Source organism: Euleptes europaea, chromosome 11 (assembly GCF_029931775.1).
Source record: "Euleptes europaea isolate rEulEur1 chromosome 11, rEulEur1.hap1, whole genome shotgun sequence".
Classification (NCBI taxonomy): domain Eukaryota; kingdom Metazoa; phylum Chordata; class Lepidosauria; order Squamata; family Sphaerodactylidae; genus Euleptes; species Euleptes europaea.
In genome coordinates, this window is record NC_079322.1 from 79,794,033 (window position 1) to 79,817,985 (window position 23,953).

Here is a 23,953-nt window from a genome sequence, read left to right on the forward strand (position 1 = left end):
CCCTGGAATGTGACATTGCCCCCCCCCCCCCGCAGCACTGGCAGCCTGCAATTAATGCAGGTGGGGGGAGGAGGAGGAGGGTGGCCCCGCTGTGCGTCTCCTCTGACAAAGGGCTTTTGTCTGGGGTGGGGGAGTGGCACGGCCCCTCTCCTGGCTTCCAAACGGCCCCTGGCCAAGGCCGGAGAGCATCGGCCTGGGACGGAGCGCCCTGCGCGGAGCAGAGGGCTGCTGCTTCGGGCCTGGCAAGGTAGGTCGGGGTTGCGGGAGGGACCCGGGAGAGGCCAGGCGCCTGTGCAGAGGGTGTGCAAAGGGCTCTTTCCTCCCAGCAGGGCAAAGCAGCGGGGTGTAGTGGTCAGAGTGTCAAGCAGCACTTGGGAGAGCCCTCTCCAAATCCCGGCTCGGTCAGGAAGCTCACTGGGTGACAACCGTGGCTCAGTCGCTTTCGTGTGGCCTACCTCACAGGGGTGTTAGGAGGATGTCATGGAGGAGGAAGAGCCAAATATGTCGTCCAGGGCTTTTTAGAGGAAGGGGCGGGATACAGGAGGCGGGGTGCTCGTCAAAGCGATAAGGGTTCCATTTCTACCGGATCAGAGCATGGGGCTTCTGGACCTTCCTAAGACGATGCCTTTGCCTGAGGGGGTCTGCAAACGCTGCCTGCCCCCCCCCACGCGATTATTGTCCCTGTGACAGAGACCGGGTCTCTCCCACCCCTGCTCTGATTGCTAGCCCCTCCCCCCATTCGTAGGTCTCTGAAGCCACCTCAGTATCACGCTGCCCGTGTCCACGTGATGGAGTTTGATGTGCTGCCCCTCCCCTCGTGAAGTGTCAGGTGCTTATTGTGGGGGGGGTGGGGGTCAGAGTGTGGGCAAGCTTAAGCCCTCTGCCCTTGACTGGCAAGAACGAGCAAAGGAGTGTCTGGTTTTAGTCCTTGAACTGAGCAGCATTTGTATGTTTGTGTTGGGGGGGGGCGGGCTCTGAACTGAGCCCCCACTGGCAGCCTATGGCTTGGGTCTGTGTCTGGAAGCCCTTTTTCCTGTTCCCAGCCACCTTGTATGGTGTATGGGGACAGGCACTTTGCACATGCTCAGAGGAATGTTTTTACACCTGCTGGGCAGTGGCAGACTCTGCATGCAGTCAGGGACTTTCGCCCCAAAGTTCCTTTGTTTGCATTCCAGCCTAGTGTGTGTGGGGGGGAGCTCAGGCCAAGTGAGACCACATGGGGGGGGGGGTTTGCTGTAACTTTCTGTTTTCCCTGACTGCCCTTTAACTTCCAGTTTGCTGGGCTGGCGGGAGGTGCAGTAGCCCCTCCCCGAGACCCCCGTCTCTCCGCCCGTGAGAACTGGGCTCCTACCTTCTTCTCAGCCCGGCTTTCCCCAGAACAATCTGAAGTGTGTTTATGACTCTCTAATCCTCCCCCCCCCTCCCCGCATGGCAGGCTGGATTAAGTAAAGGAATCTGCTTATTCATGGGGGGGGGTGGGTCTGGGGCCAGATTGTGGGACGGGGTGCCTCTTCCAGCCTAAGCGGGCACGTTTTCTGCCTCTACTCCAAGTCCTACGACGATTCTTCCTGTTCCTGCCCTATGGACAAAGCCTGGCACTTGCAATAGGTGCTGGAGCTCAATTGCCCCCCCCCAAGCTCTGGCCAGGCCCTGCAGGACAGCTTGCGCTCCTTGCAAATGCCCGAGCCCAGATTCACAGAGCCATGTGCTGGGCGGGGAAAGGGGGTATGCGCTCAGGTTCCCCCGTGGCCGGTGCAGGTTGCCTCACCTGGTGGCAGGGTAGGGGGGCAGGAAGGACCCCACGGCTGCTGGGTCTCTGGCCTCCGAGGCCGCCCACACAGATCAAAAGCTGGTGGCGGGGGGGAGGGGGCTCGGATCCCTGCGCAGAGTTGTCACTGTGCCGGGGGAGGCTCTGACCCCCCTTGAGTAGATGCACCGCGAGGGGCCCCCTGTAGAAAGCCCCTCCTTGCCCCCTTGCGGCTGAGGCAGCAGCAGGACCCTCTCCCTGGGGAAGCTCGCTCGGGGCTGCTGTCGCCGCTGGGCCCCTGGCCCCTGGGCACGGTGCTTGCCGCTCACCTGCCAAACTCGAGGGGGGCTGGCACGTGCATGTGGCAGTGGCTGCAGTGCTGGGTAGTGGGCGGTGGGGAGAGTCAGGGGAGGGTGTCTCAGGCCTGTGGAGCAACCCTGTCAGCCCACACGGAGGGGGGGGGGTCCATATAGAGAATGCTCCTCTTGTGTGTGTGTGTGGGGCAATTGGATGTGCCCAAAAGGCCGAGGGGCGGAGACCCAAATTCCCCAGCACTGGCACTTGGGGAGGAGGGTCCATTCAGTCCTTGCTCCTTCAAGAATGGGTCCAGTCTTTTTGAAGCCAGCTGAACTGGTGGCCAGACCACATCCTGCTGCAGGGAGTTCCACCAGTTATGGTGAGAGGCGGTGTGATATGGTGCTTTCAGTGTTGGACTGGGACTGGGGCAACCCGGGTTCAAATCCCCACTCTGCCATGGAAGCCTGCTGGGCGACCTTGGGACAGTCTCAGCCTCACCTACCTCACAGGGTTGATGTGAGGATAAAATGGAGGCAGGCATTGCAGAGGGGGCCAGCCCATGAGGATGGCCAGGCCCTGGGTGCGTGCTGTGGGGTGCTCCAGCCTTCCAGGGGGAAAGTGCTGGCTGGGGGTCATTTTCACGCAAGTGGTTTGTTACTGGGCAAGGTGTCTTGCCAGCCCTGTGAGGTAGGCCAGGAGGAAGCGGCCCGGCCCCAGTGGGGTTGGAGCCCCTGTTCTGTGCCTGGGCTGGGGCTGTGTGGGCAAGCCGGGCAGGAGAGGCCCATTCCTGCTCCTGGGCCGGAATGTGGGGCGAGGACTCCGTGGGGAGCATTTGGGCTCCCGTGGGAATGCTGGCAGGCCGGTCAGCTTAATTGGCGCCTGGAATGTGGAAGTTCTGGCTTGGCAGAACTGTGGGCAGCCCCCCCCCCCCGTGGAGCCCGAACCAGAACAGCAGCACGGCCTTCCGGACCGGGCAGTTGGACCTGGCTGGAGGCAGAGAACATCCCTGGGGGGGCGGGGTGGTGGAGAGGAGAGGCCTGGCTGGCCAGTTCGCCAGGGAGGTAGGTGACCTGTGTTGCTGGACCTGGAGAAGGGGGGGGGGGAGACGCACAAAACACCTGGAATTCTCCGGGGGGTGCATTCCCGAGGGCAAGGGTGGGCGTTTCTGGCACCCATGGTCCCCTCCCCTGGCACAGAGACGGGAGGGGGCTGCCTGCTCTTGCCTCCGCAGTAATCAGTCCTGGCCCCCTGCCTGAGGTATCTTGGCGCTTGCCAGCATCTTGCAGGTGCCAGGCTGGGGTGGGGGGGTGGGAGCATATCTTTCTCCTCCCCCACCATTGCCTCCCCTTTCTTGCATAACCGAGTCAGAGCAGAGGGGCACATGCCTGTGTTTGGGGGTGGGTGGGGGGAGAACCCTTTTCTTCCTGCCGGGGCTGTGCCAGAGGGATGGGCTGGGGGGGTGCCTTGGGGTTGCTTGCTGGTCTATACAGTGAAGTGCTGATCCACCTGAGAGTGGGGAGGGAGGGGCGCCCCGTTGCCCCCCCCTTGCCCCTGCCTCGCTGGCGGTGCCGCCTGCGTCTGCCGGGGGCACGGGCATGGGGGGAGGGGGCGGGTCTGCCGCCTTTCCGGGCCCTGCTGATTCACAGGGGGGTGACTCGCCCGCCGCCCCCCCCCCCCGCCGGCCGCCCGGGGCTTCCTGCCCCTCCCTTGGCAGCGCGACAGAAGGGGGGGCGCAGGGATGCCCGTCTCCCTCTTCCCGGGCGGGGGCGTCCTTCCTGGCTGTGGACGGAGCACCCCCCAAAACCCGGCGGGCGAGCGCCTTCTCGTGCAACAGCCCGGCGAGGTAGGCCCGGGGCGTGTGAGCGCGCCCGCCAGCTCGCGGGGGGGGGGTGGTGGCGGCGGGGGCCGGGTGAGGCAGAGCCGCCTGGTGCTGGCGAGTCACGGCCGGGCTTCCTCTTTGCCGGCGGGGCCCGATAAAGGCGGGGGCGGCCCGGCGGGCAGGCAGCGGCTGGAGGCGGCGAGGTGAGCGGGGCCCGGCCGGAGGGGGGCCTCTGCACGTGCCCCGAGGGCGCGCTCTTCCCAGCCGCCACCCCCCCCCCGGGGGGCTCCCGTGGCTCTCGGGCGCCGGCTGGCCGTGAGCGCCGCCAAGAGCAACGCGGCCTCGCCCGGAGCCCCGCGGGGCGCCGCGGCTGGACGGCCGGCCGGCCGGCCGGTCGGCGGGAGGGGAGATTTCTCTGCCCTTCCCTTGCCGGAGTTGTCGGCTAAAGGCGAGGGAGACCTTCGTGGCTGTGGGAGCGGGCTTCCTCGGGAGGAGGGGGGCCCTCTCCAGCAGGGGCCGGATGGCCCCCCGTCAGCAAGGCTGGCTCTGTGCCCGGCGGGAGGGGCAGGCAGGGTCGCGTCCGGGCCGGCCTCTCGGGGCCTTTCCTTGCGTGCCCAGGGCAATGCCCATCGAGCGCTACTTTGGGGTCAGGAAGGAATTTCCCTCCAGGCCAGATTGGCCAGGGATCCCGGAGGGTTTTATTCGCCATCCTCTGGGCGAGGAGGATGGGGTCGCTGGGAGGGTGGGTAGTTGTGAAGTCCCTGCATTGTGCAGGAGGTTGGACTAGATGGCCTTGGAGGTCCCTCCCAGCTCTGTACTTCTACGTTCTGTGTTTCTAAGCTCCTCTCGCGGGGGCGGGTGTGTGTGTGTGTGTGTATTAGGGTTAGTCCTGGCAGAGGCAGCTCCCTCCCCGAGCAGTTGCTATGTCTTTTATGGGGAGGTGTCAGCTTAAACCTTTACTTTCTCACACCCTAGCAGTACTTGGGAGAGGGCAGCCCCCAGCCTGTCCTCAGCCCCCAGATGTTTTTTGTTCCAAGCTTGGAGGCTGCAAGGGGGGCAGGCCCATCTCACCCACTTTGCTGTCACATCCTGGGCAGCCTCTGGCCCACTCCTGACAGCGTGCCCTTCTCCTGCTCCCCCCCCCCGCTAGGCTAGACAGGACAGTGCCAGGTCAGAGGCTCGGACAGAGCCAATGCCTGACTCCCCACACCCCTCCCCACCCCCTTTGTTCTGTTCCTGCCTGGGGAGCAGTCAGGTTTGGGGGGGGGGGAAGAGCGCTGCATTTGTGCCCCTCCCTGGCTGGACACGAGGGCTTGGCAGGTGGGCCTGTGGGGTCTGGCCAAGGGCTCCTTTCGTGGGAAGGGGCCAGCAGGCAGTCCTCCCTGGCCAGCTCTTCTGCCAGCCCCCCGGCCCACTTTCGTTCCTGGCTGTCTCTGGCATCTGGAGTGGGGGCCTTGGCATGGGGAAGTGCTGTGGAGGGACCTCTCCCCCCCTTGACTGACCACGGGGGGGCATCCTTTCCTGGGTCTGCTCTGTTCCCCCCTCCCCACTGGCTGCACATGGGGAGAAAAATGCTTTCTCCTACGGGTGGGTGTGGAGCCAGGAAGCGGATTGCCCAAGGTGGGGAGGGCATAGGAAGCACCCGCAGGACCAGGCCCTTGTGGGGTGCCCAGGCCAGTGGCCATTTGTTTGGGGGGGGGCATGATAAAGAAGTCCCACAAGTGGCCCAAGGCCAGCTCTCCCCTGGGCAGCTCCTTCCCTGCCTCCAGAGCCCCCACCCCCCACAGGCACTGACGGCTTGCCGCCTCTGCTCTGTGCCTGGCTCCAGGTGATGCTGCCCCCACTCCACCCTCTGAGGCCCAGCGAGAAAGAGAAAGGCTGAGGAGGGGTCCGGCCCTCACGCCTGCCGTCCGTCATGAGCCGCTCCCAGGTCTCCTCCTCTGAGCGCCACCACATCATTTCCACGGCCTTCAAGGGGGTGAGTAGCATGGCTGGCAGGAGCATTGCTAGAATCAGAGGTGCGGTGGGGGGACCTGCCCGAAGCCAAAGAGGTCTCTCAGCCCCCCCCCCATTTGCTCAGTCAAGGGCAGAGGCTGCTGCGTGGTGCTTGAGGTGAACTGGCTGCCTGCCCCCTCCAAACTCTGCCCCGGGGTGGACGTTTGTGGCCCCTACAGCAGCCAAGGGCTGGCCTAGCTGGCCGTGGGGGTCTGTTCCAAATGTGGTCTTTCATGGGTGGGGTCCTCTTGGGGTGGGATGAAGGAATTAGTGCTGGGACAAGCTCCAGGGGAGGGGGGCGCTCTTCCTTCTGGGCCTTCAATAATTAAGGACATCAGAAGAGCCCCGCTGGGTCAGACCAGTGAGGGTCCATCTAGTCCAGCATCTCGCCTCAAACCCTGGACAACCGGTTCCTCTCATGGGCCAACAGCAAGGCATAGAAGCCTTCCCCAATCCTGCCTTCTGGCACCGGGAATCAGAGGTTGACTGCCTCTGAAGGTGGAGGTTCCCCTTCATCAGTCACCATGGCTGAGAGCCCCTGATTGACCTCTCCTCCTCCTCCTCCTCCTCCATGAATCTGTCGAAGTCTCCTTTAAAGCCACCTGTTCCCATGGCCATCAGGGCACCCTCTGGTAGGGAATTCCCTCCTGACTCTGCTGCCCGTCAGCCTCAGGGTCGAGTATTTGGGGAGAGGGAGAAAAGGTTCCCTTTCTCGCTCCGCTCCACCCCACACAGCCCTCGCTCTTCGCCGCTGAAAAGCCCCCGCCTCTCCAGCCTTTTTCTTTGGTGCCTCTCCCAGCTCTGCGATGTCCCTTTTGGGGCACAGGGGCCAGAATGGCACACAGGGTCCCCAAGGAGGCTGCCCCACAGCTTCCTACGAGGGCGTCACAATCTCGGCTGTTTTATTTTCAGTTCTAGTTCTGTGTTGTTTGTATTTCCCTCCCCCCCCCCCGCCCATGCTGAAATAAAGGAACTTAAGAAGGCTCTGCCAGTTGAGTCTGTGCTTGTGATATCACTAACGAAGGGGCAGGAGGGTCCCTGCTGGGAGTTCAAGGGAATAATGCATGCTGGGATATGTAGTTCCCACACCTGAGCATAGAGTGGCAGGAACGTGCCCCTTGCTTGCAGGGGAGCGGGGACATGTGCTGGGACCAAAAGCAGCCCCGGCAGCTGCATCAGTGCACTTCAAGCCATTCTGCTTCCTCGGAGGCTGGCTGCAGTCTGACCTTCCTTTGGGCCAGTTTCCGGTGTTCCTCTGCTGGAAACCACCCTGGGGCCCAAGAGTGCCTCTGAGCACAGGTGGATGCTGACACCACCTGTCTTCTTGGGAATTACCCTCCTTGGGAGGGGGGAGATGACTCCTGCCCGTTCTTGCTGGGGGCCAGTGTGGCAGCTCCCTCCTCCTCCTCCACGGGAGCCCCATCAAGGGATCTTAGCTCTGAGTTGAAGGCAAGCCTGCATGGAGACAGCCTGAACAGAGAGAGCCACGGGGTGTCAGCACGGCACCTACGGGCGTCTCCGCCGTGGAGAAGAGTTGCCAGCGAAGAACTGGGGCTTCCGGTTGCTGTTTGGGAGGGGGGGCTGCCTCTGGGCCCTGATCCCCCCCCCTCACCTGCTGCAAGGCTTGGCCCGACCCAGCCCTCAGGCAGGCCCTCTGCTGCCGAGTCCGAGTGGGGGGTGGGCCCTTGCAGGGCTCCAGAGCCTGGCTCGTGGGCACCTTCCCTGGGGCTGGAGGCGCCGGCCAGTGGGGGTGTGTGTGTTAATGATTAACCCTTTACGTGGCTCCCTGATGCCCCCTGCAATTGGCCGGTCCTGCCGTCACGGAGGTAACGGCCAGCCGGCCGCCACGTGATCCAGGAAGAAGCCCCTCGGCGGAGGCGACTCTGCCTGGCTGTGCCCCCCCTTCCCGTCCAGTCCCCCTCCCCCGCCTCCTTTCTGCCCCCATGGACTTCTTGCTTGGTGCCCAGGTAAGCGCCGCCTGGCCGAGGAGGGCTTTCTCCTCCTTGGGGCCTGGGCAGAGAGAGGCAAGCAGGAAGCCGAGAGGGGGCAGGGGGGCAAGTCGTCCCCCCCCCCGTCCTGGAAGCCGCCAAAGGCTGAAATGTGTTTGGGGGAGGGCTGCCGGGCACCTTGGCGGGCGTCTGTTCCGGAACGCCCCCTCCCCTGCTGGCCCCGGGGGAAGGGAGGGGAGAGGGGCACCCCTCGCAGGCTGCCCAGGCCGCGCGGGGGGGGGGCCTGGCGCGCGCTCTGCACCGGCTCAGAGGCCGGGGCCTCCCCTCCTCCCCCGCCCCGCCCCGCCCTGCCCTTGGCGCCGGCTGCCCTCTGCGCGGGGGGGCCGCGCACCACCTTGAGCGCCCTCCGGGCCGGGCCGGGCCGGGCGGCTAATCGGGGCCGGTGCCGGGCGGCGCGAGGGGCGGCGGCGGGTCCGTCAATATTTGGAGTGGCGCCGCGGGGCAGGAGCCGCCCCCAGCCCGAGCCCATAAAGGCGCGCCGGCGGGCAGGCGGGCGGGCGGGCAGGCGGGCGGCGGCGGCTGGGGCATGGCTCAGGTGGGACGCGGCGCGGGGCGGGGGGGCCCCCCTCCCCGGCCGCTGAGGGCCGCGGCGCTTCCCTTGCAGCCGGCGCAGGAGGGGCCGGGCCCGGCGTCGCCCCCCTTCGGCGAGCGGGAGGACGAGGAGGAGGAGGACCTGAGCCAGGCGCTGCGCGTGGAGCGCTTCGAGCACATCCTGCAGGACTCGCACTCGCGCCCCGTCGAGGAGGCCGGCCGCAGCTACAGCGAGGAGGACTTTGAATGTGAGGGGGGGGGACGAAGGCTGGACGGGAGGAGAGCCGGCGGGGGGGGCGGGTGCAGGGTCCCAGACGGGGGGGGGTGAGAGAAAGGCGCTCAACAGACCCCGAGGATGAAGGCAGAGAATTGGGGGGGGGGGGTTAATTCTGCTGGGCAAGTGTCCCTGGGTAGAACCTCCCTGTGCGGAAGCAGTGAGCCTGAAGGCGCCAGGCAGAAGCTGGGCCTCTGTCCTGTCCTGCTTGGGGGCTTCTGGGAGGCCCCTGGCAGATCGCGGTGGGAAGAGCCCCCGCCCCGCCCCGGAGTCCCACTAAGCCCCCCTCCCTCCTCCAGATCACCGCCAGTCCTCCCACCACATCCACCACCCGCTCTCCGCTCACCTGCCCGCCGATGCCCGGCGGAAAAAGGGGGTGACCAAGAAGGGCAAGAAGCCGCCGCAGCGCAGAGCCTCCCTGCCGCCGGGGGAGACGCCCACCATCGAAGAAGAGGCCGAGGACGACGAGGAGGAGGAGGAGGAGGAGGAGGAGGAGGAAGGGGAGGAGGCGGCCAGCGACCCCCAGGCGGAGCAACAGGCGCCGCTGCCGGAGGAGAGCCCAGGCGTGCAGGTGGGGCCCGGGAGGTGGGCGGGGGCAGGGAGGGGTCCGCTTCCTCTCCGGGGCTGACCCCCTCCCCCTTCAGTTCTTCCTGCAGGAGGAGGATGCCGCAGACCGCCAGACAGAGGGGCCCGCCACCCCAACCTTGCCCCTGCGCTCCCCTAGTCACCCGGGGGGCTCCCCCACTGCCAGGAGGGCAAAGATGGGCAGGTGAGCAGGGCGGGGGCATGGGTGGCAAATGCTGGGGGGGAGGGGTTGCTGTCCAGCAGGCCTTGCTGGTGGTTTTGGGATCCAGACAACCTCCGAGGGGGGGAGGCAACTCCCTGAGGCCAGGAGGAGTGTTGTGTGTGTGTGGGGGGGGGAGGGTCGTTACTGAGCCAGCCTCTAGTGGAGAGCCTCCAGCTCCCTCAGCAGTGGAAGGGCTTCTTGCAAAGGGTGGGACATCTTATTCAAGTCCGGATTATTTGGGCACTGGGGGGGGGGGGGCTGATTGCTTTCCCGGACTCCCTTCCAGCTTTGGAGCCTGGCTCAGGTGAAGCTCATCCTGCTGCTGGAATCTGTGGTGAGGGTCCTTGGAGTCCCCCACCCCAGCTGAAATCTGACACCCTTTGGCAAGGTCCCCACACACTACCGGAGGCAGGGGGGGTGCCAGGGGAGGAGAGGGCTGCCCGCCCTGATGTGGTGGGGGGGTCTCTCTCTCTCGCAGCTCGGAGCGGGAGGAGCGCAGCGGCATGGAGGGGCCCAGCATGGCGGAGGGGGGCTCTCCAGGGCGCCTCTTGTGCAAGTCTCAGCCCGGGCACCGAAGCTATAACCTGAACGAGCGCAGGTGCATTGGCAGCATGACTGGCGTGGAGCAGGCTCGCTACCAGAAGGTGCCCACGGACGAGTCGGAGGCCCAGACCCTGGCCTCGGCTGACCTGGACTACATGAAGAGTGAGTGTGGGCGCGAAGTGGGGAGGGGAGCGCCTGCCCCCCCAATACTTTCTCAGGCGCTGGACTTCCCTGGCTGGATGCTGCAGCCCAAACTCTCGCCAGGGTGGAGTTGGACTTCCCCAAAGATGGCATCCCCCCCCCCCTCCAAAGTGCTGACAGGATCAGATGTGAATACTGTGGTGGGTTTGTCCACCGCTCCCACTGGGTCCTTCGCCTCAGGAAGTCCCAGGGAGGAAGGCAGGTGATAAATAGCACCATTAATTTGTTCAGCACTCCTTCAATAGGAGAACCAAGTTCCCTGGCAGGGCTTGTCTGCAGTAAAGCTTGCTGTGTTCCCGGGGGTGGGATGGGGTGGGAGAGAAGCCCCCTGGGAAGGATGGGGTGAGAAGCAGGCAGAGATAGGGACAGTCATTGCCTTTCAAAGAGAGGGTTGACTGCACTGGGCCATGGAAGCTCCCTCTCTGCCTTCCCATAGCCATGGCAATGGCGCATACGGTTTGCCCACGTGGAGCTCCCCAAGCGGTGTCAGCTGTGGCACGAAATCGAGAGAAATAATAAGCAGCAGGTGACAGACGGGCAGCAGCAGCCCCAGCTGCACCTCGCAGGGAATGAGGGCGCCTCTGAGGAGGGTCCTTCTGGCTGTGCTGCCTTGAAAGCCCGCCTTTCTCCTTCAGACTCAGGGCAGGTGGTCGAATTAGACCTCAATGCCTTGACACCTACAGTGCCAGCTGGTGGGCAAAGCTAGAAGGGTCCTTTCTTCTGCCCTATGGGAAGTGAGACCGAGAGCACTGCCCCCACCTTGCACACAGGAAGCCAGGCTGGCACCATATGGGGCGGTGGGGAAGCCGCTCGTGAGGAAACCATCACTGGGTCCTTTTGATCCTGCCAACTACCACCCGGGGTCAGACTTACCGTTCCTGGGCAAGGTAGCTGAGAGAGTGGCAGCAGAACAGCTACAGGCCTTCCTGGAGGGCACGTCGGCTCTGGGCCCATTTCAACTGGGCTTCTGGCCTGGCCGTGGGATGGAGACCGTGCTGGTCACTCTCACTGATGACCTCTGTAGACAGCTGGATCAGGGCGGGCCACACTGCTGGGGTTGGCCAATCTCTCAGCAGCGTTTGACACGATCGACGGTGAGTTGTTGGCCCACCGCCTTTCCGGCGTTGGATTACGTGGGACAGTCTTGTAAAGGCTGATCTCATTTCTCCAAAAGGCCCGAGACAGAGGATGGCTGTCGGGGAGAAGGTTTTACTGCGCTGGGCCTTGCAGGGGTCAATCCCCTCCACTATGCTCTTTTAACATCTATATGCCCCCCCCCTCGCCAGCTAGTCCGGAGGTTTGGGCTGGGTTGCCATCAGTATGCAGATGGCACTTGGCTGTCTCTGCTGATGGCCGGCCGGCCGCTGTCCTAGAAAATCCAGCCATGTGCTGCGGTGAAGTGGTTGAAGCAGAGCCGACTGAAACGGGACCTGTCTAAGACGGAGGTCGTGCGGCTGGTCCAGGGCGGGTCGGGTCAGGGGGCTCAGCTTCCTACTCTTGATAGAGCTCAGCTGGTACCGGCTCCTTCTGTCAAGAGTCTGGGAGTGATCTTGGGAGGCCTCCCTTTTGTTGGAGGCCCAGGTCAGGCATAGGGCCAAGAAGGCATTTTTCCATCTCCATCAGGCCCGGCAGCTGGACCCCTTACCTGTCCCGTATTGACCTAGCCACTGTGATCCATGCAATGGTCACCTTCAGGTTAGACTACTGTAACTCGCTCTACCCAGGGCTGCCCTTGGGACTGATCCAGAAACTCCCAACTGGTCCAGAATGCAGCGGCGAGGGTCCTGACAGGTCCCCTTTAGAGCCCATACACAGCCGGTGCTCCGCCAGCTACTCTGGCTCCAGGTGGAGTACCGGATCAAGGCTCAAGGTGTTGGTATTAACCTTTAAAGCCCTAAATGGTTTGGGACCATTGTATCTGCGGGACCGCCTCTTCCAATACACCCCCTCAGAGAGCATCATGCTCAGCTGGGGAAAACTTACTGGAGATCCCTGGCCCTACAACCGTCTGGCTGTCCTCAACCAGAGCCAGGGCTTTTCCGGCCCTGGTCCCAGCCTGGTGGGCCTTTCTGGCTGATGAGACTCAGACCCTGTGGGATTTAAATCATTTCTGCAGGGCCTGTAAGACAGAGATGCTCCGCCAGCCTTATGGTTGAGGACAGCGAGGGGAGCACAGGAAGGGCCGGCCCCTCTTCCCTCCCTCCCTCCTTTTTCCTCCCCCTCCCGGCCCCGTTTCCTATGATCCTTTCCCTAGCCTTCCTTTTCCATCCCTTCCCTTTCTTTTGTGGTGTTCCTTGTCATTCCATCCTCTCTTCCTCCCCCACCAGGCTGATATTGAGTAGTGGGCACTGATAGGAGGCCACCTGGAAGCAGCATCCTTCCTCAGGAGTTTCAGATGTCACCAGGAAGGAATTGTTTGTTTAGGAACGTTCTTAGATCGTTTTTGTATTACATTGTATTGGTATTTATTTTATTCATATGATGTTAGCCGTATTGAGCACGACTTTGCCGGTGGAGGGTGGGGTACAAATAACATGCATTTTTACTATTACTATTATTATTACTACTGCTGCTGCTATTGCTATTATTATTATGCTGTGCCACAGTGTGGCAGGAAGCCTTCCCAGGGCACCTGAATTGTGCCAGTTGTACAAGGGGGGAGGGCAGAAGAAGTCATCCAGGATCTCTGGCCAATCTGGCCTGGGGGGAAATTGCTTCCTGACCCCAAAGCGGCGATCAGTATTACCCTGGCCTTCCAAGAAAGGGCCACAAGAGCCAAGCACTGACACAACCCTTCCTGCCCTCCCTATCCCGATCTGCCCAAGGTCACAGAATCAGCATTGCTGACAGAAGGCCATCAAGCCTCTGCTAAAAAACCTCCAAAGGAGAGCCCACCACCTTTTGAGGAAGCCTGTTCCAGTGAGGAACCGCTCTGTCAGGAAGTTCTTCCTAATGTCTAGATGGAAACTCTTTTAATTTAATTTCAACCCATTGGTTCTGGTCCGCCCTTCTGAGGCAACAGAAAACAACTCGGCCCCATCCTCTATATGACAGCCCTTCAAGTACTTGAAGATGGTTATCATTTCTCCTCTTCAGGCTAAACATACCCAGCTCCTTCAACCGTTACTCATACGACTCAGTCTCCAGACCCCTCACCATCTCTGTTGCCCTCTGGACACATTCCAGCTTGTCGACATCTTTCTTAAATTGCGGTGCCCAAAACTGAACACAGTACTCTAGGTGAGGTCTAACCAGAGCAAAGTGATATCATCACTTTGCGTGATCTGGACACCATACTTCTGTTGATGCAGCCCGAGACCACATTTGCCTTTTTAGCTACTGCATCACACTGCTGACTCATGTTCAGTGTTTGGTCTACTAAGACCCCAAGATCCTTTTTGCACAAACCCTGGTTATGACAAGTCTCCCCCATCCCATAACTGTGGGGAGGAGGGCCCTGGGGGGCTCTCGGCCCTCTCTCTCAGCTGCCGTTTGTACTCTGCTTTATCCCAACGATCCTCACTGAAGAAAAGGAGGCTGATAATTCCTCCGTGTGAGTGGGAGATGCTCTTACCCCTGTTCTCTCACCCAAAGAACCAACCCCAGTCTCTTGAACCCAGGACCTGGCCCAGATATGGAGATGTTCAGTGGGGGGGGGGGTGAGACAAACAGTCCCACACTGGAAGTACGTGCCTCCAAGGGCATCTCCATAGCAAAGCCAGGCCCCTCCCCCCCAAACGCACACGACTCTCTGCCCCGTTGCTGCAGGCCACCGGTTTGAGGACGTCCCTGGAGTGCGGAGGCACCTGTTCCGGAAGAGCACCAAGGGGCAGGTGGTGCACCTGGGCAAGGACCACAAAGAGCCCAGCGCACGGCAGCGCAAGCATGACCGGAAGCCCCATGAGGCGAGTGACCGCATTGGGGGCGGGGGGAGCAAGGCCTCTACGTTCAGAGGCAGTGTACCTTTGTGTACCAGCTGCCGGGGGGCTGCCAGTGGGGGAAGGCAGGTGCACCCATGGCAGGTGGGCTGGCGGGCGGACTTCCTAGAAACATGAGCTGCTCAGCAGTAGGGACAGGATAATGGGCTAGAGGGACCAGCCCCGCCCTGGGAGGATGTTGCAGTCTCATTTATTGTGCTGGTGGGGCTTCCGGCCGGTCAAGGAAGGGTGCCCCTCCATGCTTTGCAGGGGGGGAGGATGTGTCCGTGGGGGGGATGCATCCACATGCTGTACAGGGAGGTGGGTGAGGATGTGTCTACTCTCAAGAAAGGTCTGACCAATGGCCATGTTTTTGGGAGAGGCCAGGATTTGCCTTACAGGTTGTGCTGGTGAGTAACACCCCCCACAAAGACTAGGGGCTTAGGATCTCCCTGCCGCTTGACTACTGGGGAGCAGTTTGGTCTATCAGCTTTCTGCCTTCCCCCCCTCCAGCCAATGAAGGGAGATTAGAGGAAGAGGACATGCACTGGGGGCCACCTGAGGGGAGGGCTATGGGGGGGCTTTCTCCTCCATCCAGGGCTCCAGGGGGCTCTTCTAGGGAGTGTCCCTGCACACGCACGCGCACCAGGGTCCAAGCTGGCTGATCTCTGGCACAGGTGTTCGTGGAGCTGAACGAGCTGATTGTGGACAAGAACCAAGAGATGCAGTGGAAGGAGACGGCGCGCTGGATCAAGTTTGAGGAGGATGTGGAGGAGGAGACGGACCGCTGGGGCAAGCCGCACGTGGCCTCGCTCTCCTTCCGCAGCTTGCTGGAGCTGCGCAGAACCCTGTCGCATGGTAAGAGGAAGGGGGCACGAGGCGGAGGCCCTCAGAAGGCAGTCGTTCCTTTTCTCCTGGGGACAGCAGGCCGGGGGGGGGGCATCCTGGTGCTGATGCAGGGTGCAGCGAGGACTCCCCCACCCCTCCCAGAGGCAGATGGCAGGGCTATGGCTGCTTCTCTTCCTCCTCCTCCTTCCAGGAGCTGTCCTTCTCGACCTGGACCAGAAGACGCTGCCGGGGGTGGCGCACCAGGTGGTGGAGCAGATGATCATTTCCGACCAGATCCGCGCTGAGGATCGTGCCAACGTGCTTCGAGCCCTGCTTCTCAAGCACAGGTGAGACTCACTGGGGTGGGCCACGCAGCCCTCTGTCCTCCTTGGGGTTCGGAGGCGGCCACAGATCTCCTCAGCCACAGAACACCAGGACAGCAGAGGGGTGACCGGCCACCCTCCGTCCTCACGCAGGGCCTGGCAGTAGGCAGAGGATGAGAGGAAACAGCCATTGGCCATCCACCCAGCTCCGGTAGGGGGAGGCAGCCCCTTTCCGCTCACTTGGGGCACGGACAGACTCGGAGCTTTTCTTGCAGCCATCCCTCGGATGAGAAGGAATTCTCCTTTCCCCGCAACATCTCAGCCGGCTCCCTGGGCTCGCTGCTGGGCCACCATCACAGTGCCAACCACGTGGGAGAGGGCCCTGAGCCAGCGGTCACTGACCCCCTCATAGGGGGCCACTCTGGAGAACACGAGACCCGGGTGGACATCGACAGGGAGGTGAGAACCCCCCTTCCCCACACACCTTCCGGGCCCGTGCCTCGCCTCTCTTCCAAGCCAGTGTGCGGCTGACGCCATTGGCAGCCAAGAGGAGGGAGAGACGCCGGCTTCAGAAAGGTTGTGCCTGGACATGTGGGGCGGGGAGAGGTAGCCGTCCATGGAGCCATCATGTCCACGAGCAGCAGAACGGGGGCAGCCGAGGAGCTCACTCAGCCTGGGAGTGGGGTGTGGGTGAGAGGGCTTTGCCGGGTGAATGTGGGGCGGGTAGAAGGACATTTACCCGCCAAGAGGTCCTATCGCCTTCTGGGGTCCTCACACCCACGTCATTCCACACAGAGGGAGGTCTTGTCCCCCACGCACCCGGGCAGCATCACCAGGTCCAAGTCGAAGCATGAGCTGAAGCTGCTGGAGAAGATCCCGGACAATGCTGAGGCCACTGTGGTGCTTGTGGGTAAGGGGCCGCGAGGGCGTGGCTGTTGGGGCGGGGGGTGCCCGCGCGCCATCCCAGGCTGTGTGAGGCGAGGGGACCCCGGAGCTTCCTGGTCATGTGGGAGAGTGCTGGGGGCCGGCCTCTCTCAGGCGCACGCCTCCTGCTCCCTCGCAGGTTGTGTGGAGTTCCTGGACCAGCCGACCATGGCGTTTGTGCGGCTGCAGGAGGCCGCGCAGCTGGACGCCGTGCTGGAGGTGCCCATCCCGGTGCGTTTCCTCTTTGTGCTGCTGGGCCCCAGCAGCACCAACATGGACTACCATGAGATCGGCCGCTCCATCTCCACCCTCATGTCTGACAAGGTAAGCCCCACCTGGCCCCCGCGGTGCCCCTGCCCCCCACCCGCAGCGTGGGCCCGGGCCCATCTCTTCAGCCTGCCCCTGTGCCCTCAGCAATTTCACGAGGCTGCTTATCTGGCTGACGACCGGCATGACCTCCTCAACGCCATCAACGAGTTCCTGGACTGCAGTGTGGTCCTGCCACCTTCCGAGGTGCAGGGCGAGGAGCTCCTCCGGAGCGTGGCCCACTTCCAGCGCGAGATGCTGCGGCGGAGGGAGGAGCAGGAGCGGCGTTGGCTCCTCGGGCTGCCTGCAGAGCCCAAGTCCCCAGAGGAGAAAGGTGGGAGAGGGGGGTGACTCTCAGCTCTGGATTGACACACATCTGCCCTTGCCTGAGCAGGGGTGGGGGAGGGTCTGCCCCCGTGCCTCATCCTTCCCCCTGCCTGCCCGCCCCACAGGCTGATGAGCTGTGGGGGGGCCTGAGACATTGGGTGGGAGAGGGTTCACAACTGCCTGCATTTTGTGAGGGCAATTGATGGGAGAACCTTTCCTCCCTTTGTCTCCTGCTTGTGGGCGACGCAGGGGGGGACTCTGACCCAGAGGGTTCATTGCATGTCCCCTCGGGCACTTGTCTGAGTTTCGCGGGGCTCGACTGAAGCGCTGCTCAGTGTGGAGTCAGAGGAGATCTGTCCTGGGGTGGGAGGAGGGTTGAGCTCTGGCACTTGTCCTCTACCTCTGGGAGGGGCTGGTAGGACCCCAGTGGCCCCCCACCCCACTGACAGTTATCCACCTGCTTAGCGCTGCTGAAGCTGAAGGTGGTGGAGGAGGAAGAGGACGACCCTCTCCGGCGCACAGGCCGCCCCTTTGGGGGCCTCATCCGGGACGTCCGGCGCCGCTACCCCAAGTACCTGAGCGACTTCCGGGACGCCCTGGACCCGCAATGCCTGGCTGCCATGATCTTCATCTACTTTGCTGCACTCTCCCCGGCCATCACCTTCGGAGGGCTGCTGGGTAAGCGCACCGGAGGATTCGGGACACGAGCTCGTGGCTTTTTGAGGAGTTGTACACAGCAGCTTCTCCAAAGGAATATTGTCCAAAGCGGCTTATCTCAAAGGAGAGGAGCATCACAGCCATACAATAAAATCAAAACCAAACTGCACTAAAAGGATACAAGGCAAAGATTTTTTAAAATTTATTTTTATTATTTCATCTTACAACCCCGCCCTCCCCAGCCGAGGCCGGGCTCAGGGGAGCTTTGGCTCAGCTATGCCTGCCCCACCCCCAAGTCAGCACATGGTCTTTCCATAACTTTTTTGGAAAGGCCGAGGCTGGGATAGGGGCCACGAGCCACGCCAGCGGGAACCAGAACGGCCCGTTTCCATAAACAATAAGTTAGGTTTACAACCAAGCCACAAAAACAGAACAGCGGCCAAGGAACTAGACTGAACACCCCACTCCAGGCCAGGCCTAGGGCAGGAGTTGGAGCTGGAAGTCCCCCCCCCCCATCTCTCTCTGCCCTCCAAGCAGATGTCTTTATTTACTTAACATAAGAGCCCGGCTGGGTCAGACCTGAGGGGGGGGGGATCTAGTCTGGCATCCTTTTCACCACAGCGGTTGCCCTGGAGGGCCTCCCCCACCCCTGCACATGGATTCAGAAATTGGCTGCCTGTGTAGATGGTGGCTCCCTCCCTTTATGGTCTGCCTTTCTTGTTGAGATGCAGAGGACAGGACTCGCAAGAATGGGTTTAAATTGCAGGTGGAAAGGTACCGGTTGGATATTAGGAAAAATTTGTTTACAGTAAGAGTTGCTCGACGGTGGAATCATCTGCCTAGGGAGGTGGGGGAGCTCCCCCTCTCTGGCAGTCTTCAAGCTGAAGCTGGACAAGCACTTTTCAGGGATGCTCTAAGGCTGATCCTGCATTGAGCAGGGGGTTGGACTAGATATGGCCTGTATGGCCCCTTCCAACTCTATGATTCCACAATTACAAAATTCTAAAAGCAGTACAATAAGCAACAATATAGTACTTACAATAAACAAAGCAATAAACAGAGTTAAATAATTAAAGAATAAAATCAAAGCATAAAAACACTGCCATGCATCCGATAAGCTGGATTTCTCACTGAGAGAACAGTGAACTTTAGACAGTGTCACCCATCCAACGAACGATGCAGTATGAAAGGGAAGGAAAAAGGACTTCATAAGAACATGAGAACATAAGAAAAGCCCGGCTGGATCAGACCCAGGCCCATCAAGTCCAGCAGTCTGTTCAACACAGTGGCCAACCAGGGGCCTCCAGGAAGCCCACAGACAAGACGACTGCAGCAGCACCATCCTGCCTGTGCTCCACAGCACCCAAGATAGGCATGCTCCTCTGTTCCTGGAGAGGATAGGGATGCCTCATGAATAGTAACCATTTGTACTAGTAGATTTCCTAAGAGATGGTGCTGCTGTGTGGGCGGCAGGGGCCAGAACAGGTGCCGGCTCCCACCAAGCGCTGGCTCAAGGCCCCGGCCGGCTCCAGGAAGGCTTCCTTGGCTTAGGAGACAGGACAGGTCTGGGCATCTCCTCCTCCATACATGTCCAGGGAGATCCTGCTTTGCTCTGACCACGCAGTGGGCAACACAGATGTGCAGCTCCTCATTCTGTCCCCCCCACCACCACCACGCAGGCGAGAAGACCCAGGGGCTGATCGGGGTCTCGGAGCTGATCATCTCCACCTCTGTGCAGGGCATCCTCTTCTGCTTGCTGGGGGCTCAGCCCCTCCTCATCATCGGCTTCTCGGGGCCCCTGCTCGTGTTTGAGGAGGCCTTTTTCACAGTGAGTTTGGGGGTCACCGCCTCACATGGCCTGTCATCCCTTGGGGTTTCCAAGGGCCCAGAAGCTTCCACCTGGGGTGTCAGGGACATGGAGGGGGGAGGAGTTGGTGAGTCTCCACCTGGCAGATAAGGATTGGGGGAGCACAGCCAGTGGTTTGAAAGCACCATGCGCTGTGCACCCACGGCACCCCAGACTCAAAAGCCAACGTGGTATGGTGGTCCAGAGGGGTGGACCCCAATCTGGAGCACTGGGTTTAATTCCCCACTCCGCCACATGACTGAAAGAGATGGACCACCGACCTGACTTGATGGGATGCAGCTTCCTCTTTTGGCAATAAAATGGCGGCGCTTCATAGCTCACCAAGGCAGAGTGGTAGAGGAGAGAATGGGGGACTTTGGTTCCGGGGCAGCCCCCACAACGAGCCCACCCTGAAGGGGAGGGGGCGCTGGCCCTGGGCAAGCCATGGCTGTCTGCCTGTCTGCCCCCAGTTCTGCAGCTCGCACCACTTGGACTACCTAGTGGGCCGCGTCTGGATCGGCTTCTGGCTCATCCTCATCGTGCTGGTCATGGTGGCCTCCGAGGGCAGCTTCCTGGTGCGCTTCGTCTCCCGCTTCACCCAGGAGATCTTTGCCTTCCTCATCTCCCTCATCTTCATCTACGAAACCTTTTCCAAGTTGATCAAGGTGACAGGAGAGGGGCAGGAGAGAAGGCGGGGGGGGGGGCTCGGGAAGTGCCAAGAGCAGCTTTGGGCAGTGGTGAAGTCCATGGCTATTTCTGCTTCCTGGGGTGGGGTGAGGGACTTCCTGGCAGTTTCCCTTTGGGAAACTCTGCTGGCTCTTTGTTTGGGACAGATCTTCCAAGAACACCCCCTCCACGGCTGCAGCAAGGCCAACAGCACCGAGGCAGGAGGCCAGGAGGAGGACAGCCCCGTGGTCGTGGGGAACGTGACCGCCAGCCGAGCCGCCTCCCAAGTGACCGGGCAACCCAACACGGCGCTGCTCTCCCTCGTCCTCATGGCCGGCACCTTCTTCATTGCTTTCTTCCTGCGCAAGTTCAAGAACAGCCGCTTCTTCCCGGGACGGGTGGGTGAACCAGGGTTTCAGGGAGGTGGGCTGTAGAGGAGGGGTCCCCCAAGTGGGGCTTGTGCAAAACAGGGCTGCTGTTTGGCCACTGGGAATCTGGTCGGCTGGGCAGATTTTGTAAAGTCGCTTCAGCAGTTGCTGCCAGCGCAGCACACAGGTCGTCGCTGTACGACTGAAGGGAAGTCGTGCGCGTACAAGAACGTGCTTTCAAGCAGTAGCTCCATTTTAAAAGACATTTCATTAAACAGACGTTTTCTGACTGAAATGTTGAAGAGTGACCCTCCCCCTTCACAGGCATTGTGCAGTTGGCTCCGCCTACCACGGCAGCCATTTTGTGGTTGCGCCCACTGCCCCGTCTCAGAATTCCGAAGGTGCCGCCCCCAGGCTCAGAAAGGTTGGGGGCTCCTGCCCTAGAGGCTTATTGCTGCAGGCTGTCTCTGTGGTGGTGTGGCCAGGGCAGGGGTACTCTGCACACCCTCAGAGGTTTTGTGCATTAGACCAGGTGGGGTGAGGGCTCAGATCTCCTGGCATGTCCTTGAGGGACAAGGAAGAGGCAAGCAGGTCTCTGTGGCTGAGAAGGTGTCTCTGGACAGGTTCGCCGGGTGATTGGCGACTTTGGGGTCCCGATTGCCATCCTCATCATGGTCTTGGTGGACTACAGCATCCAGGACACGTACACACAGGTTGGTGGTGGGGGGCATTCTCCTTCTAGCTTGGCCTCTGCAACGTGGTAGTTCATGGAATGAGAGGGGACCAAAAGACTCTCCCTGAACACCACAAGGGAGGACTAGCCTACATTCCGCTCTCGGTACGCCAACGGGGGAGGAGAAATGCAAAGCAAACAGCTTTGGGTGCCCCCTCCCCCAGTCCCCTGGCATGGCCGCTCAGCTGCTGCCCGTCTGGTCCCCCATGCAGAAGCTTTCGGTGCCCCGCGGCTTCTCCGTCACAGACCCCGAACAGCGGAGCTGGGTGATCAACCCCCTCGGGGGGAAGGACCCCTTTCCCATCTGGATGATGGTCGCCAGCGCCCTCCCCGCGGTCCTGGTCTTCATCCTCATTTTCATGGAGACCCAGATCACCACGTGAGTGAAGCAGGTGGGAAGGCGGCGCTAGCCCCACCCGAGGGCTCCGGCAGATGGGGTTACTGGTCCCGCCCCCACCCCCGGCGAGTCTTTTTGCAAGCAGCCATGGAGGCCGGGTGTTTGGCGGAGTCAGACGTAGCCCTCCAGGCCCTCACCTTCCCCACTTCCACCTCCCGCCCCCAGGCTGATCATCAGCAAGAAGGAGCGCAAGTTGCAGAAGGGCTCCGGCTTCCACCTGGACCTCCTGCTGATCGTGGCCATGGGGGGGTTCTGCGCCCTCTTTGGGCTTCCCTGGCTGGCAGCAGCCACGGTGCGGTCCGTCACTCACGCCAACGCCCTGACCGTCATGAGCAAGTCCGTGGCCCCCGGGGACAAGCCCAAGATCCAGGAGGTGAAGGAGCAGCGCGTCACGGGCCTGCTGGTGGCCATTCTCGTGGGTGAGTTCCCAGGCCTCGGCCTGCCCGTTCACCCTTGCCACAGGGCATGGCTGGCTCTGCCCACAGGTGGCCACTACCTCTGGCACATCTGAACTCTCCTGGAGACAAAGCCCAACCAGGAAAAGCTGAGGGAGTTGGGAATGTTCTACCTGGAGGAGGTGGAGGGGACGATGACAGGATTGATGTCTTGAAGTATTTGAAAGGCTGTGCCTTAGAGGAGGGCAGGGAGCTGTTCCTGTTGACAGCAGAGGATAGGACTCGCGATAATGAGTTTAAATTATGGGTGGAAAGGTACCAGCTGGATATTAGGAAAACATTTTTTTAGTGAGAGTTGTTGGACAGTGGAATGGGCTGCCTAGGGAGGTGGTGAGCTCCCCCTCACTGGCAGACTTCAAGCAGAGGCTGGACAAGCACTTGTCTGGGATGCTCTAGGCTGATCCTGCATTAAGCAGGGGGCTGGGCTAGATGGCCCGTGTGGCCCCTCCCAACTCTACGATTCCTCTCCCATCTCCCTGGCTAAGGGAGCCAGAGGCCAGCCAGAACCCCCTCCCCACACACACACAGCAGATTCTTCCAGGTGGTGCAGTGGACAGAGCAGGGGTGCAGAGTCCACCCCAAGGGGAGCCTCGGGAAAAGTACTCCAGGGCCTGTTCGGCCTTCCTGAGAAGCCACTGTTTCTTGCTCCGGGCCGAGGGGGGTGGGGAGAACCACACACCTCCAGCACTTCTGAGCAGATACTGCCTCTGCCTCAGGCTTGTCCATTGTGATCGGGGACCTGCTGCGCAAGATCCCGCTGGCCGTGCTCTTTGGGATCTTCCTCTACATGGGCGTCACCTCCCTGAACGGGATCCAGTTCTACGAGCGCCTCCACTTACTGCTCATGCCCCCCAAGCACCACCCTGACATGCCCTACGTCAAGAAGGTCAGAGCTGGGGGAGGGACTGTGGGCCCTCTGCTGCAGGCAGGGAACCAGGCTGGGGGTGGGGGCACAGCTGGTCTTCACGCCGTGGGCCCAGGGGTGTGGGGCTACTGAGCAGGGGAGAAGCCGTGTGTGTGCCTCCTGTTCAGAATGGGGGTGGTGGTGTCCCCACCCCCGGGGCTGCCGAAGGGAAGGGGCCAAGAGCGGGCCCACAGCTACTCCCTCTGCCTGCACAGGTGCGGACGCTGCGGATGCACCTCTTCACGGGCCTGCAGCTGGCGTGCTTAGCGGTGCTGTGGGCCGTCATGTCCACAGTGGCCTCCCTGGCCTTCCCCTTCATCCTCATCCTCACGGTGCCCCTGCGCATGTGCCTGCTCAGCCGCATCTTCACAGAGCGAGAAATGAAATGTGTAAGTAGTGTTTGCCGGGTGGGGGGGAGGAGCACCAGTTGCAACCGGCTGAGCCAAAACCCTGTGGGGGCCAGGGTGGAGGCACAGCAGTGCCCCCCCCCCCACTAAGTCCTTTCTCTCCTGGCCAGCTGGATGCAGATGAGGCGGAGCCAATACTGGACGAGAGAGAAGGCGTGGATGAATACAATGAGATGCCCATGCCGGTGTGAGGAGGAGGAGGAGGGGCCACGGAAGAAGAGCTGGACTTGGGGGGGGGGGAGCACCTCTGTGCCTTCTTCACTCTTTCAGCTGGGGGGGAAACAGGCCCTCATCAAGTCTGCAGCCAGGGATCACCCCCCATTCCTCTGCAGCCACGGGGGAGGGGGGAACAGGGCCACCCCTTTGCTTTCTTGCACCAGCTGTGGGGCCGGGGGGAGGGAGGTGTCCACGCCTGCCTCTTCCAAGTTGACAATTAGGGGCTCCCTACATACTATGATTTTATTTAAGAGATTAATTTAAAACCAATAAACAGTGTTGTTATAAACTGGTGGGGGGTTATATGCCCCGGGGGAGGGGTTGCCTTTGCAAGCCCCAGGGCTGGCCTTGAGCAGCCCAGGAGAAGCGCCTTGCTAATAAAACAAAGAAAGCCGGCGTTGATTTTCTCCACTTCCATTTTATTGCACACCTCCTTCTCTCCCCTCGACCTGTTCCGGCCTCACAAGGCAGCCCCA

At 61.5% G+C, this 23,953-nt stretch overlaps 2 protein-coding genes across 2 annotated transcripts in view; one reads left to right on the plus strand and one right to left on the minus strand.

Moving 5' to 3' along the window:
* Positions 1–23,953, minus strand: part of TMUB1 (transmembrane and ubiquitin like domain containing 1) — a 70,377-nt gene that overhangs the window by 37,357 nt on the left and 9,067 nt on the right. The window lies entirely within an intron of this gene.
* SLC4A2 (solute carrier family 4 member 2) lies at positions 5,779–23,469 on the plus strand. Its single transcript, XM_056857788.1, has 22 exons — positions 5,779–5,841; positions 8,472–8,646; positions 8,972–9,243; positions 9,317–9,441; positions 9,938–10,164; positions 13,972–14,108; positions 14,798–14,978; positions 15,160–15,295; positions 15,547–15,730; positions 16,067–16,181; positions 16,335–16,519; positions 16,610–16,835; positions 17,294–17,506; positions 19,165–19,313; positions 19,802–19,996; positions 20,165–20,395; positions 20,989–21,078; positions 21,311–21,477; positions 21,661–21,914; positions 22,667–22,836; positions 23,070–23,243; positions 23,372–23,469. Exons 1-22 carry the CDS (start codon positions 5,779–5,781, stop codon positions 23,450–23,452), a joined length of 3,750 nt encoding a protein of 1,249 aa, XP_056713766.1. The 3' UTR covers positions 23,453–23,469.

Coding starts and splice junctions, on each gene's coding strand:
- SLC4A2 (XM_056857788.1), top strand. CDS start 5,779: ATGAGCCGCTCCCAGGTCTCCTCCTCTGAGCGCCACCACATCATTTCC. Junction 17,507..19,164: donor CACCTTCGGAGGGCTGCTGG/GTAAGCGCACCG, acceptor ACCACCACGCAG/GCGAGAAGACCCAGGGGCTG. Junction 19,314..19,801: donor TTGAGGAGGCCTTTTTCACA/GTGAGTTTGGGG, acceptor GTCTGCCCCCAG/TTCTGCAGCTCGCACCACTT.